The sequence below is a fragment of the Gekko japonicus genome, unplaced genomic scaffold, assembly GCF_001447785.1.
Source record: "Gekko japonicus isolate JY-2015 unplaced genomic scaffold, Gekko_japonicus_V1.1 scaffold576, whole genome shotgun sequence".
Lineage (NCBI taxonomy): Eukaryota > Metazoa > Chordata > Lepidosauria > Squamata > Gekkonidae > Gekko > Gekko japonicus.
Genome location: NW_015172022.1, coordinates 575,899 through 588,419, shown reverse-complemented (window position 1 = coordinate 588,419; position 12,521 = coordinate 575,899). Strand labels below are relative to the sequence as shown.

The 12,521-nt window shown below is 40.4% G+C and overlaps 1 protein-coding gene across 1 annotated transcript in view; it reads right to left on the bottom strand.

The window, feature by feature from the left end:
• The window catches only part of PDS5B (PDS5 cohesin associated factor B), an 82,066-nt gene that overhangs the window by 48,475 nt on the left and 21,070 nt on the right, over positions 1 to 12,521 (bottom strand). Inside the window, exons 6-8 of the mRNA XM_015420515.1 lie at positions 9,296 to 9,376; positions 7,663 to 7,803; positions 2,478 to 2,593 (exon numbers count right to left, since the gene is read on the bottom strand). Of these exons, the coding sequence (XP_015276001.1) occupies positions 2,478 to 2,593; positions 7,663 to 7,803; positions 9,296 to 9,376 (338 nt within the window). The remainder of the gene's footprint in view (positions 1 to 2,477; positions 2,594 to 7,662; positions 7,804 to 9,295; positions 9,377 to 12,521) is intronic.

Genomic DNA, 12,521 nt, shown 5'->3' with positions numbered 1-12,521 from the left:
CCATGGAAACGTAGAACATACATGGATCTTTCCAGCTGGAGCTGTATTAGTTGCGTTTTATCCGAGGATCTCTCCTTCTCTGCTTCATCCACTCTTTTATTAATACTCTCAGTCTGTTTTTCCATCTTTTTCAATGTTTTCTCGGTTGCTGCGGTTCTCTTATCCATTTGCTTTAGTTGTTTTTGCACATTATCTAGCTTGGTGTTGAGAGTAGTCATCTGATCCATTAGAGAGCGCAGTGCATTTGCTAACAACGAAGAGAAGTCTGTAGATGCTTGCTGGTTCTGGGAGGGAGTCGTTGGTATGTTATTTCTGGTCACCAGTTTTTTTTCCGGCGCTCTCCGTCCTTTCCCAGCCATAATATCAACAAGAAGTAAGTTTTCCAAAACAAAGCAAAAGTTATGCGCTTTAATTCCGCGTCGTATATTTTAGCAGCTTTTGCGTTCGCTTAACTTCTTATACGCTTGGTTTGGCTCAATGTCTTTTTATTTTCGATTTAAAACTGTTTTTACAGTTTACTCATATGGGGGGGCTTGAAATCTCCTCCCCCCGCGCTTCAAACTTAAGTGCTTCCAATTACTACCAAGGCTCCATTCACTTATTTTGAGCTTTGCTTAACTCACAGTTTGTAGCCTTAGAGGTCTTTTGGAAGTCTTTTTAGAAGTTTGATTGTGCTCGCTTGCTCCGGCAGACGTCTCTGGGCGCCATGCTGGCTCCACGGCGACAGTACCTATCGGGGAAGAAGGTGAGCCTCAATTCCTTGGGCATCCCCTTGGAAGAGGCTCTCCTCAGCTCCCCAGGCTGGGGGTCTGCTACAGAGACCTCAGGGGGGTCCGGGACAAACTCAAACCCCCCCCGTCAGCAAGGTCTCGGCGCGTCTCCATCAAAGTGAGACGAGACGCGTCCAAGCGGCAAAACACTTAAACCGGAAGTCCAAGGAGCTCTCTAGAGAGGGAACTGAACAGTTTGAGGAGCTCTCTAGAGAGGGAATTGTTAAAAATCACCCTTCATTTTCTGTCAATAGAAATGCTATACACCTGTGAAAAGCACCTTTGGATATAGTATGATACTGTTTTACGTATATGTTATAAAAGTACTCTAAACCAATAAATATTTCTCTTTTTAATGAACTTCTGAAACCATCTGAATTAATGTATTACTCGAAGTATCTCCCAAAGGCTGCATTCAGAGACATAGCAGGACCCAAGCAGTGATGAGAAGAGCTTCCCCACATATGTTCTGTGACCTCTTACTCCTCTCATTTTCTTAACACAATTCCTCACTCTTCCTAAAACGTTACTGCAGAAAAATCAGGCAAATCTCCTTAATGGCATTCAACATAAACACAGGCAACAGCAGAGATTGAGACAGTCCAACACTGTGCAAGGAAGCACTTTGGATCCCTGGCTCAAAAGAAAGATCTTATGGAGCAGATAATGAATTTACTAAAGTGCACATCTCCAAACTAATATTTTAATAATTTTTACCAATATTCTTCTAACTAGTGATCTCTACAACCTACCCATTTATGTAGTTATGCCAATGATGATGAAAACATCACCAACATACAGTTTGCTGTAGTGGTTAAGTGCGCGGACTCTAATCTGGGAGAACCGGGTTTGATTCCCCACTCCTCCACTTGCACCTGCTGATGTGACCTTAGGTCAGTCACAAGCTCTGGCACAGCTGTTCCTGAAAGAGCAGCTTGTGTCAGAGTTCTCTCAGCCTCACCCACCTCACAGGGTGTCTGTTGTGGGGAGGGGAAGGAGTTTGAAAGCCGCTCTGAGACTCCAAGTGAAGGGCAGGGTATAAATCCAATCTCTTCTCCTCTCTTCTTCTTCTTCTCATTTTACCAGTGAGTACTTCCTATTATGTTAAGACAGTGTACTGAACTTAAATGAAGTCATACTATTTTAGTGCATTCTAAATGTTAACCACTGTCTTACTGCATCAAATAAACCAGCCTTGATCATTCACAAAAAAGGTATTTCAAAGATGTAACAACTGTAACATGCCTGCATCTTTAACAGGGTTTTTGCTTGCAGAGATTATCTATCTTGTTTAAACCAAAGAAAGGACTAGGTGGTAGAAATGTACTTCAGTCTGCCTTTCTTTCATGCATATGTTTACAGTAACACATATATTTATAATCCAATTAAAAGTCTATGGGTTTTTCATTTCTGTATTTTTGAACCATTAATAAAATCTAATGTAATAATTGAATACATCATTGCATTCTCTGTGTTATTAGAGTCGAATATTACCAAAGGCAATGAATATAGTAAACGCTGCAACCTAAAGCTCAGTGTAATTTAAACTTTAAAATGGCTTGTAATCTCTTTGGAACCAAATATCCAATTCTAGCTTTATTTGTGACAATGTATACTGGTGCTTAGTTCATACCTGTCCTTAAACGGAAAAAATCCTGATTGCTACAGAATGTCAAACTATAGGAAGGGATATAAAACAGCATATACCTTCCCAAGTAACACTGCCAAAGTGGTTTGTTTTGAGATGCCAATTCTGAATCCTTTGCTCCAAACATTTTTGCTAGTAGCTTTACAACTTGCAGGCGTTCTTCATTGTCATTGCTCTGAAAAACGAACATGTTTTAAAAATAAATGTAACACAAACACTTAAAAAAATACAAGCATCTTTGCTCCCAAAGTTAATATATACATCAGGCTAAAATTCCAGACACAAACAAAGCAACGAAGTCAGTTTATAAAGAATGTAATAAGATTTCCCCTGTAATAAAACAGACTAAGTATTACTTACATTCAAATTACGAATGTTGGGTTAAACTATAAATTGCTAGCACAGCACCTTTCCCCCTTCCCTTCTGAAGCTGGGCTCTGAGAAGGGGCAGGAGAGGGAGCTGCTGCTGGAGTGGTGAGTGTTTTATTTTGCCTTTTGTTAACTGCTGAGGAGGAGTGGCTGAGTTTACTGTGTGGGAGGTCAGTGTTTGAGGGTGTGTGGGTGTGTATAACCTATTGGAGAGGGGTGCTTGTTTGAGGGAGTGTGGTTTCTGTTTGTCTCTTTTGCCTGGATGTAACTGATTGCTGCTTTTAGCAGTTTTGCCTGGGGCTAAGTGTTGGCCCCACCCTCTGCTGGGTGAGCCTTTAATTATATTAGGCTCCTCCTTGCCAGTGGCTCTTAGCATGGGAGCCCCATAGAAGTCTGAGTAGCTCTTATATTCTATATTTAAGTTAGTTTTTGCTTCTGCAAACCTTTCACAAGTAGTCTTGAGAGGCAATTTGGCAGGGAAGTTATCAAGGAAGTGTTAGTTAAACTGCACTAATTTTGAAATGGATTGCAACAGCATGGCTGGTGAGGGAGCTGAGGCAGTGACATGCAAAGTATTCCTACCTGAGGGTAACAGTAAGTACACTTGCAGCAAATGTAACTTGGTAGCCGTACTGAAGGAGAAGATACAGGGACTTGAGGCACGCTTGTCCACACTCCAGTTTATAAGGGAAGGTGAGAATTCATGGACAGAACGCATGAAGTACTCCTGAGAGAGCAACAGGAGGAGGAGGGAAAGGTATCTCAGCAACTGGAGGAGCACCCAACACAGGAGGGCACATGGAAGAATGTAACCCACAGGACCAGGAAGATCAAGAGACTTTCTGAGCCTCTGTTACTAAGCAATCAGTTCCTGCATCTCCCCACAGATATTGATTCTGAACCACTGGAACAAGGGCTCCTCCCCCAGCCTCTATGAAGCTTGAAGAAAATTTCTCAGACCACTGTGGATGAGAGGACTCGAAGCCTCTGCTCCCTAATATAGGAGAAAGCATGTGTTGGTAATTGGGGATTCCCTACTGAAAGGGGTAGACGCTAAAGTGTGCCAACCAGACTTGTTGTCTCAAGAGGTATGCTGTCTACCAGGTGCACACATCCAGGATATGACGGAAAGGGTCGGAAGACTCATCAAGCCCACGGATTATTATCCCTTCTTGCTCAGCCACATGGGAACAAATGATACTGCCCAGCAACATATTAAGAGAGACTACGTGGCTCTGGGTAAAAAGGTGAAGGAATTGGGAGCACAGGTTGTATTCTCATAAGTTCATCCTGTCAAACGCCGTGGCTTAGGAAGGGAAAGAAGAATACTGCAGATCAGTGACTGGCTACATAGATGGTGTCATCAGGAAATGTTTGGATTTTTGACCCATGGCTTACACTTTCAAGATGAAGCTCTTCTATCGAGAAATGGTGGCACCTCACGAAGGTAGGGGAAAATGTGTTTGGAAACAGCCTTGCAAAGGAGAGCTTTAAACTAAAACCTGTGGCGGAGCAAGACAAAAATGCAAAGCCCAGTATGATGCCAATAACTAGCTATAAGAACTCTAAAGTTTTGCGGGGAGTGGCACATAGGTTAGATAACATTAACTCATATGTAAGTACAGAAACGAAAACCTCAGGGTGCATAAATCATGGATTCTGATGTCTCTACACTAATGTATGGGAAACAAGCAGGAGAAACTTGAAGTACTAATACAGGAAGGGGACGATGACCTAATAGGCATTACTGAAACTTGGTGGGATGACACTTACAATTGGAATATTAGGATGGAGGGGTATCACTTATTTAAAAGGGACAGACAAATAAGGAAGGGCAGAGGAGTTGCATTATATGTTATGTATCCAAGGGAACTAAAAGAACTCGTGGATGCAATTTCTGAGCCTCTGTCCATTATATTTAAGAATTCTTGGAGAACAGGTGAGGTGCCAGAAAATTGGAGGCAGGCAAATGTTGTCACCATCTTCAAGAAGGGGAAAAAAGAGGATCTGGGTAAGTACTGACCCGTCAGCTTGATGTCTATACCTGGGAAAGTTTTAGAACAAATCATCAAACAGACAGTCTTTGAACATTTAGAAAGGACAGCTGTGATTATTAAGAGCCAGCATGGGTTTCTCAAGAACAAGTCATGTCAGAGTAACCTTATCTCTTTTTTTGAGAAAGTTATTACTTTGCTGGATCAGGGGAATGCTGTAGACATAGTTTATCTTGATTTCAGTAAGTCTTTGGATAAGGTTCCACATAATATTCTTGTTGACAAATTGGAAAAATGTGGTTTGGATCCTATGACTGTTAGGTGGATCTGTAACTAGTTGACAGATCACACCCAAAGAGTGCTTGTGAATGATTCCTCATCCTCTTGAAGAGCAGTGACAAGGGGAGTGCCTCAAGGATCTGTCCTGGGATCTGTTTTGTTCAATATCTTTATCAATGATTTGGATGAAGGGATACAGGGAACGCTTATTAAATTTGCAGATGATACTAAATTAGGAGGGGTAGCAAATACGGTAGAGTCAGGACACAGGATGATTTGACGGACAGGAAAACTGGGCTAAAAGAAATACAATGAATTTCAAAGCAGATAAATGTAAAGTTCTGCATTTAAGTAGGAAAAATCAAATGCATAATGATAAGTTGGGGGAGACTTGTCTTGGCAGTAGTATGTGGAAAAAGGATTTAGCGGTCTTAGTAGGCCATACACTGAACATGAGTCAGCACTGTGATGCGGTTGCTAAAAAGGCAAACGCGATTTTAGGTTGTATCAACAGAAGTATAGTGTCCAGATCATGTGAAGTGATGGTACCACTTTACTCTGCTCTGGTTAGACCTCACCTAGAGTATTGTGTTCAGTTTTGGGCACCATAATTTAAGAAAGATATAGACAAACTGGAACGTGTCCAGAGAAGGGCAACAAAGATGGTGAGGGGTCTGGAGACCAAGTCCTATGAGGAAAGGCTGAAGGAGCTGGGTATGTTTAGCCTGAAGAGGAGACGACTGAGAAGTGATATGATAACCATCTTCAAGTACTTGAAGGGCTATCATACAGAGGATGGTTCGGAGTTGCTTTCTGTTGCCCCAGAAGGTCGGACCAGAACCAATGGGTTGAAATGAAATCAGAAGAGTTTTTTGCTAAACATTAAAAAGACGTTTTCAGGGGCTCGATGGCCATCTGACAGCAATGCTGATTCTGTGAACTTAGGCAGATCAAAAGAGGGAGGGCAGGAAGGGTTGCCTCAGTGCTTAGTTCTTGTGGCCCTTTCTTACAAGCCCAGGAAAATGCTGATTGCCACTTTGGGGTCAGGAATCAATTTTTCTCCAAGCCAGTTTGGCCAAGGATCCTGGAGATTGTCATCTTCTGGGCATGGAATAGCGGTCACTGTGGGTGTGGAGGGGGAGGTATTTGTGAATCTCCTGCATTGTGCAGGGGGTTGGACTAGATGACCCTGGATGTCCCTTCCAACTCTATGGTTCTATAAAGCCTCTGTACCTCCTGAAAGCCTGCTTGAGATGTTATGTGGGATACAGTGTGAGAGACTGCAGCTTGAGGAGAACATCCAGTGAAATCACAGATGCCCTGCACAAGAAGAATAACTTCTTCTTGTACAAAGGTTAGTTGGGATCCAACTCAGTGACATCTTTAAGGTATGAGAATGATGTCAAATTACTCTGTTCCATCAAAAGGATGACTGTCAAACATAAGGTACTAGAGGTTTCAGGGCCTTTGGGATTTATAATGCGGCCCCACAGTGAACCCTAATCACACGCCACACAATACAGTAATTTTCACAGAAAGCTGATGACCTTAATATAGAAATGGGCTTGGTGGTGACTGTTATTGCATGCCATGGTTTCAGCCACTTTCCACGCTTTTAAAAACTGAAGTGCTGATGCAAGTAGTGTTTGTAGCATACAGAGGCATTAGCTGAAATCTACAGCAAACATTAAGTTTGTGTCTACAGCAGAGCTCCTTGCTTCATTTCTTTCCTATCTTTTTCTTTACAGTTCCCACTCTTATCCCAAGATGCTCCAGTGCTGGTTGGAGTGTGTGGAGTCCACAAATGCAAAAAAGCAATATAGGAATTATTTGTAAATAAGTGCATCAGCATGCTTAGTACTTGCAGGCAGACTGTTTGAGGATGGAATGAGTTAAGTTCACCAGTTTACCATTTGAAAAGAGCAAGAGTCCAGTAGCACCTTAAAGACTAACAAAATATATAGCAGGGTATGAGCTTTCGTGAGTTGTAGAATCTGAAGAAGTGAGCAGTGACTCATGAAAGCTCACACCGTGCCACATATCTCATTAGTCTTTAAGGTGCTATTGGACTCTTGCTCTTTCTTAACAGACAGACTAACATGGCTAACCAACTTGATTTGTTTACCATTTGAAATAGAAGATGGAAACACCCCTTCTCAAATAGAAATGCACAGACATACCTCAAAATACTGCAATGAAACAGTAGCAGCAAGGGCCAATCACCAGGAAGGAGCAGTAAGAGGGACTGTTACCCACTGTAGTAGAATTAATATTCCACACACCACCTTAATTCACATATACTGCCTACCTTACTGTCATTTAAGAACCAAGCCAAAACATATATGCTTTTAAGTTTTATCCCATTCTTTTTGGCTGGTTTTATAGCGTGCACTCCTTTTGGAATAATCTTTTTTTTTTTGTAATTGCCACTGTTCTTTTAACTTCTGCAATGGCTTGTTACTGTTTTATACCCCTTCATAGTGATTTCATCAACAATTTTATTACTCTTATTGACAGTTGTAATATTTTTATTTTTTGTTTTATTTCAAAAAGATGGCTATAAATTCCCTAAATAAATACATAAAGCTGTATAAAAGCTTACCTTAAGCTTGAATTCAAGCTGTGGCAAAACTGAGAGTAACAGGTGACTGTCAATATTATATAGTTCCAGAATTAAGTCAAAAACATGCTCCGAGAGATCACTGATAGATGTTTTTCCTAACATAAGCACTTGATTAAAAAACTGGAAGAAAGAACAAAATATATCAACAGCAGAATACAAACCAGTCCTCACCGTCTTTTCAGCAATCCACTTAATTTTCCTGGGTAAAAATCACAGGATAATATTGTGTGCATTAAAATTATGCCCCCAAAACAAAGCTAAAAGTTGCACTCCTATAATTCTGTGGCCCACAGTAGGAAAATTATTGAAATGGTTTGAAAAACCCACCTTAACGTTGCTATTTTCATCTACGGCAATTCAATTTATGAGTATGAGTCTAAATTCCTAACAGAATGTCCCTTTGTGCCATAGAAAGATCCAACAAACCTGTATTCTTTCAAATTTCCCTCTACATAACTAAATTTATTATAAAAATCACCCTTCTATTAACTCTAAGCCTATGTATTTGGAAGAATTCTCTCTGGTTTCAACTGGTATGAAGAAGAGGAGGAGGAGACTGGATTTATACCCCACCCTTCACTACCCAAAAGAGTCTCAGAGCGGCTTACAAACTCCTTTCCCTTCCCCTCCCCACAACAGACACTCTGTGAGGTACGTGGGGCTGAGAGAGCTCTGAAAGAAACTCCTCTTTTTCAAGAACAGCTGTGCCAGAACTATGGCTTGCCCAAGGTTATCCAGCAGGTACAAGTGGAGGAGTGGGGAATCAAACCCGGTTCTCCCAGATTAGAGTCCGCGCACTTAACCACTACACCAAACTGGCAGGTATACCTGACAACTTACTGTCAGGTATGTGTTTAAGGCCCACAGCCTTATTTTTATGTTTATCTGCACAAGAAAACATATTGAGGAAACCAGCCTTAAACAGAGTACCACATTTGTAATTCCCCTCATCCAAAAGAGACATATTTACTTCCACCCCAGCAAGAGTCCTGCATCTCAGGGAGGCTTGCAGTGTACCCATACCTTTGGTGACAGCTGTTTGAAGGTGGAAATCTATTACCAAGCACAAGCAAGGGCCTTGTCTAGTTTCCTGAAACATGGGGCAGGTCCCACATTGGAGAACAGTGCTCAGAAGAGCCACATGTAGCTTCTGGGCCACTGAATATTATTGCACAGTAATTATATAATGCAATCACTCATATCCATTTACCCCTATTCTGTGCATGTTTATTCAGCTATAAAGTCTATTTAGGTCAATGGGATTTGCTCACAAGTAAACATACATAATATTGCAAACCGTCTTCTCAAAATAAAGTATACCATCTTATGGAAATTTGTGCTCTTGGAAGTCTACACATCAACTAGGTCACCTATCCCAAATCCAGCAGTATATACACCAGTTGATGCAATTAGCAGCATTTCCCTGTCTGGTGGATGGTGTTCTAGGCCACTGAAAGTGCATGTAAGTTCTGGATACCTTCATTTTGTAAATGCAAAAAATTATTTAATGTGTTTTCAGTCTGCAAGATAAAGTTGTAAGGCCTTCTAAAACACAATTAATTTATACACCTTGCTCATATTCATCTCCACAATCACAGTAATCCTCACTTACATTAGTAATGTATGGTTCAATAGCTTGGGCTGTCCTCTTCAATAAAGCCTTTGCCAAGTCATATGCTTGTTTGTTCAAGTTCTGAAATATATATTTTAGACAGAAATGCTGTTAGATTAAGTTTGTGATTTAACCTTTGCTACTAATAAATGAATCACAATAACTGTCTGAATTCAAATCCCTGGGGGAGGGGGAGAAGTTTATTATTTTTTAACTGACATCTGTTTAGAACAATCTAATTTTAAAAAAGAAAAAAAATCAACTGTAGTAAGCATCCTTTTTAGAAAATGCTTGTTTAAAATGAAAAAAACCAGCCAAATAGAAAAGATTTTTCTTGTTTCTAAGCAGATATTCTGCAGCTTATGTGGACTACATAATCAAAGGCTTTATATTGCTTCTATGTTGTATAAAGGCTCTATTTAGCTGCAACCTGTTTTAATTGTTATGGCAACCAGATAGCATATGCACACTTACTCGGTAAAGAAATGAATTTTTTAAAAGGGAAAATGGATTTAAATCTTTTTTTCCTGATAATTAAAAGCATCATTTAAGTGAAACATGTAGAATTCAGTCCCAAAATACTGTTGTACAAGAATCAGATTGACTGCAATCACTGTATTACTATTAAGAGTTTCTTGCACCAATCCTAAAAACTAATGTTTCCAAATAAGAACAAATATGTATTTATTTTATTTGCTTAAAGAATTTGCTCCTGCCTTTCTGCCCTCATCAGGACCGTAAAGCCATCTAACAGATTGAAAACATAAATAATAAAAATAAAATATGTACACAATACAATTAAAAACACATAAAACAACAATTAAAACAGCCCAGGAAGCAAGAATCAATGAGGGAACATCAGACACAACAAAAAAGTCTTCATTCACTCATAGAAGATAGCAACAGAACAGGCAAGTCTCTCTGGGGAGAGTTCCACAGCTTTGGTGCCATGATTGAGACGGCCCTCTCCTGGGCTGCCACCCCCATAATCTCAGAAGGTGGGGCACCTGAAGCAGGGCCTTGGAAGATGGCCATAGCAGCCAGGTGGATTCATAATGGAGCAGGTATGCTGGTCCCAAGAAAAGCACTTTGAACTGAGCCCAGAAAAGATCCTTTTCTGCCCAGGAAAGTCCACAGATAGCTAACCATTCAAAACTGATTAAATGTACTCCTGATCACAGCTGCCCCCTGCTTATCCAGCAGCAAGCCTGGGTCCAAGAGCACTCCTAAAGTACCTTCAAGAGGAGTGCAATCCCATCCAGAATGGGTGATACTCTTTGATACTATTGTGTCTTTCTAATTTTTACAGAGGTTTACATTGGGAACATATGAGACAGCTACTGCACTACTGAAACTTGATGTCACCAATATGAAATACCATATATTTTGTCAAGGGAGAGCAGACACAGAAATGATAGCACAAGATGAAACTGTAACACCCTGTATAATCTGGACAGAAGAGTAACTAGGTTTAAATGCATGTAGTCTTCTCCCAACTCCAAAAAACTAGGAGGAGGAGGAACTAAGATTAAAAGAATTAAAATAGCTATTAAAATAAAAAGCCCCACATTTTTAAGTACAATCATGAGTTTCCCTGTGTTTTACAAAGAGCTAGAAAAGCAGTAATTTATTCTCCTAAACATAGCTCCTCCTTCTTGGATCACCATGGAAAAAGATGGCTATCTGGCCAACTAAGACTTGATAATTCTGTTAATCTATGTGATATATTCAGTATACTTTAAGTGTTCTTGAAGGAATATTCAATACATCGAACTATAATTATACAAAAGGCTCACTTATGGACTACAAAAGACTCACTTTAAAAGCACTGAATGAGAAAGCAAACAACAGAAAAACAATCACAACCAAAGTAGCCGCTAATGTTATGTTGATTGGACACCTAATCTGAATCCCCACTATGGACTTTTTTGCATTGTATCTTTTGTTGTGTATGGGAACACTGAAGGGAATTTAAAACCAAAGTTCAGAACATCTACAAATTAACCAAAAGGAAAAACTAGATATGCACCCATATTTATTCCGAACATGTCCCTGAAACAACACGATTTCTGTCTTAACTGATATACATGAAAGTTCAACCCATTAATTAAAGTGACGTTATTCCACATGATATATTCAAGAGTATTGGGCAAATTACCTTTACAAATTGTCATGAGGAGAACATCCATCCCCTATTCTGCATAGTTACATTGCTCTTCTAATAGCTACCCTAACTGCCATGATTATGAACACAACCCCATCCTTCTATCTTCTCGTAGTGTCCGGCTACTAGTACTAGTAATAACTATATTTGAACTTGGAAAGAGGAAATAACAAGTATGTATGCATATGTTTAAATCAGGGTCGCACTGGGCTGAATAGTGCAGATTCCTACTTCTAGCATCAAGAAGCTGCTGAATGCCTGAAAAATGGGGAGGGGGAGGAGAGGAAGAAATCAGGCCAATCCAGCCATGAATTATAGTACATTTCCCTATCAGGAAAGGACTTCAAAAATGGGGGATCTTTCTGAAGAGCTGCTAACTCACTCACCCTTCCTGCCTGAGGTAACACCCCCTAAGAAACACACCTTCATAGAAAGTTCTGCCAAAAAACACGTAGCAAGGGGTTCAAAAGGCTTGAGCATTAACTGTGCTAACACAGAGATAAAAGATCACTGAGGCATTAAAGGATCCCAGGGTGGACAAAGATTACCTAGGCCCTTAAAAAACCTCTTGGACAAATGATGGAAGAAAACTGATCCTCCCGCAATTCCCCTGTGACAGCAAGAGACAGCAGCCAGGTGGACCTTCAAAGAGGAAAACAACAGGCCCTTAGTTTTCAGGTGTAATAAACAATCAAATATAGCCTGCAACGGGCCACTACAAGGTGACTCATCCTTCTTGCCACACCACAGGAAAAATTGTCTCCACTTATACATATTTCCTAGTGTTAGGCTTGCATGATTGCAGGAGAACGTTGTTAACTTCCTTAACTCGTTAACTCTGTCTGAAACCTCCAAGTCATCAGGTTGAGGTGGTTCGGATTGTGATGAAACACCTGATTGATGCTGATTAAATCTGGTTGTTTTGGTAGGGGAAGGAACTGGCCGCAGGAAATCTACGTGATGACTGAAAACCATATTTGACGAGGCCAAAAGGGTGCTACCAGGATCATGTTTGATCTCTACCTCCTGGCTTTTTCTATTACCCTGATAAGGAGCAGGAAT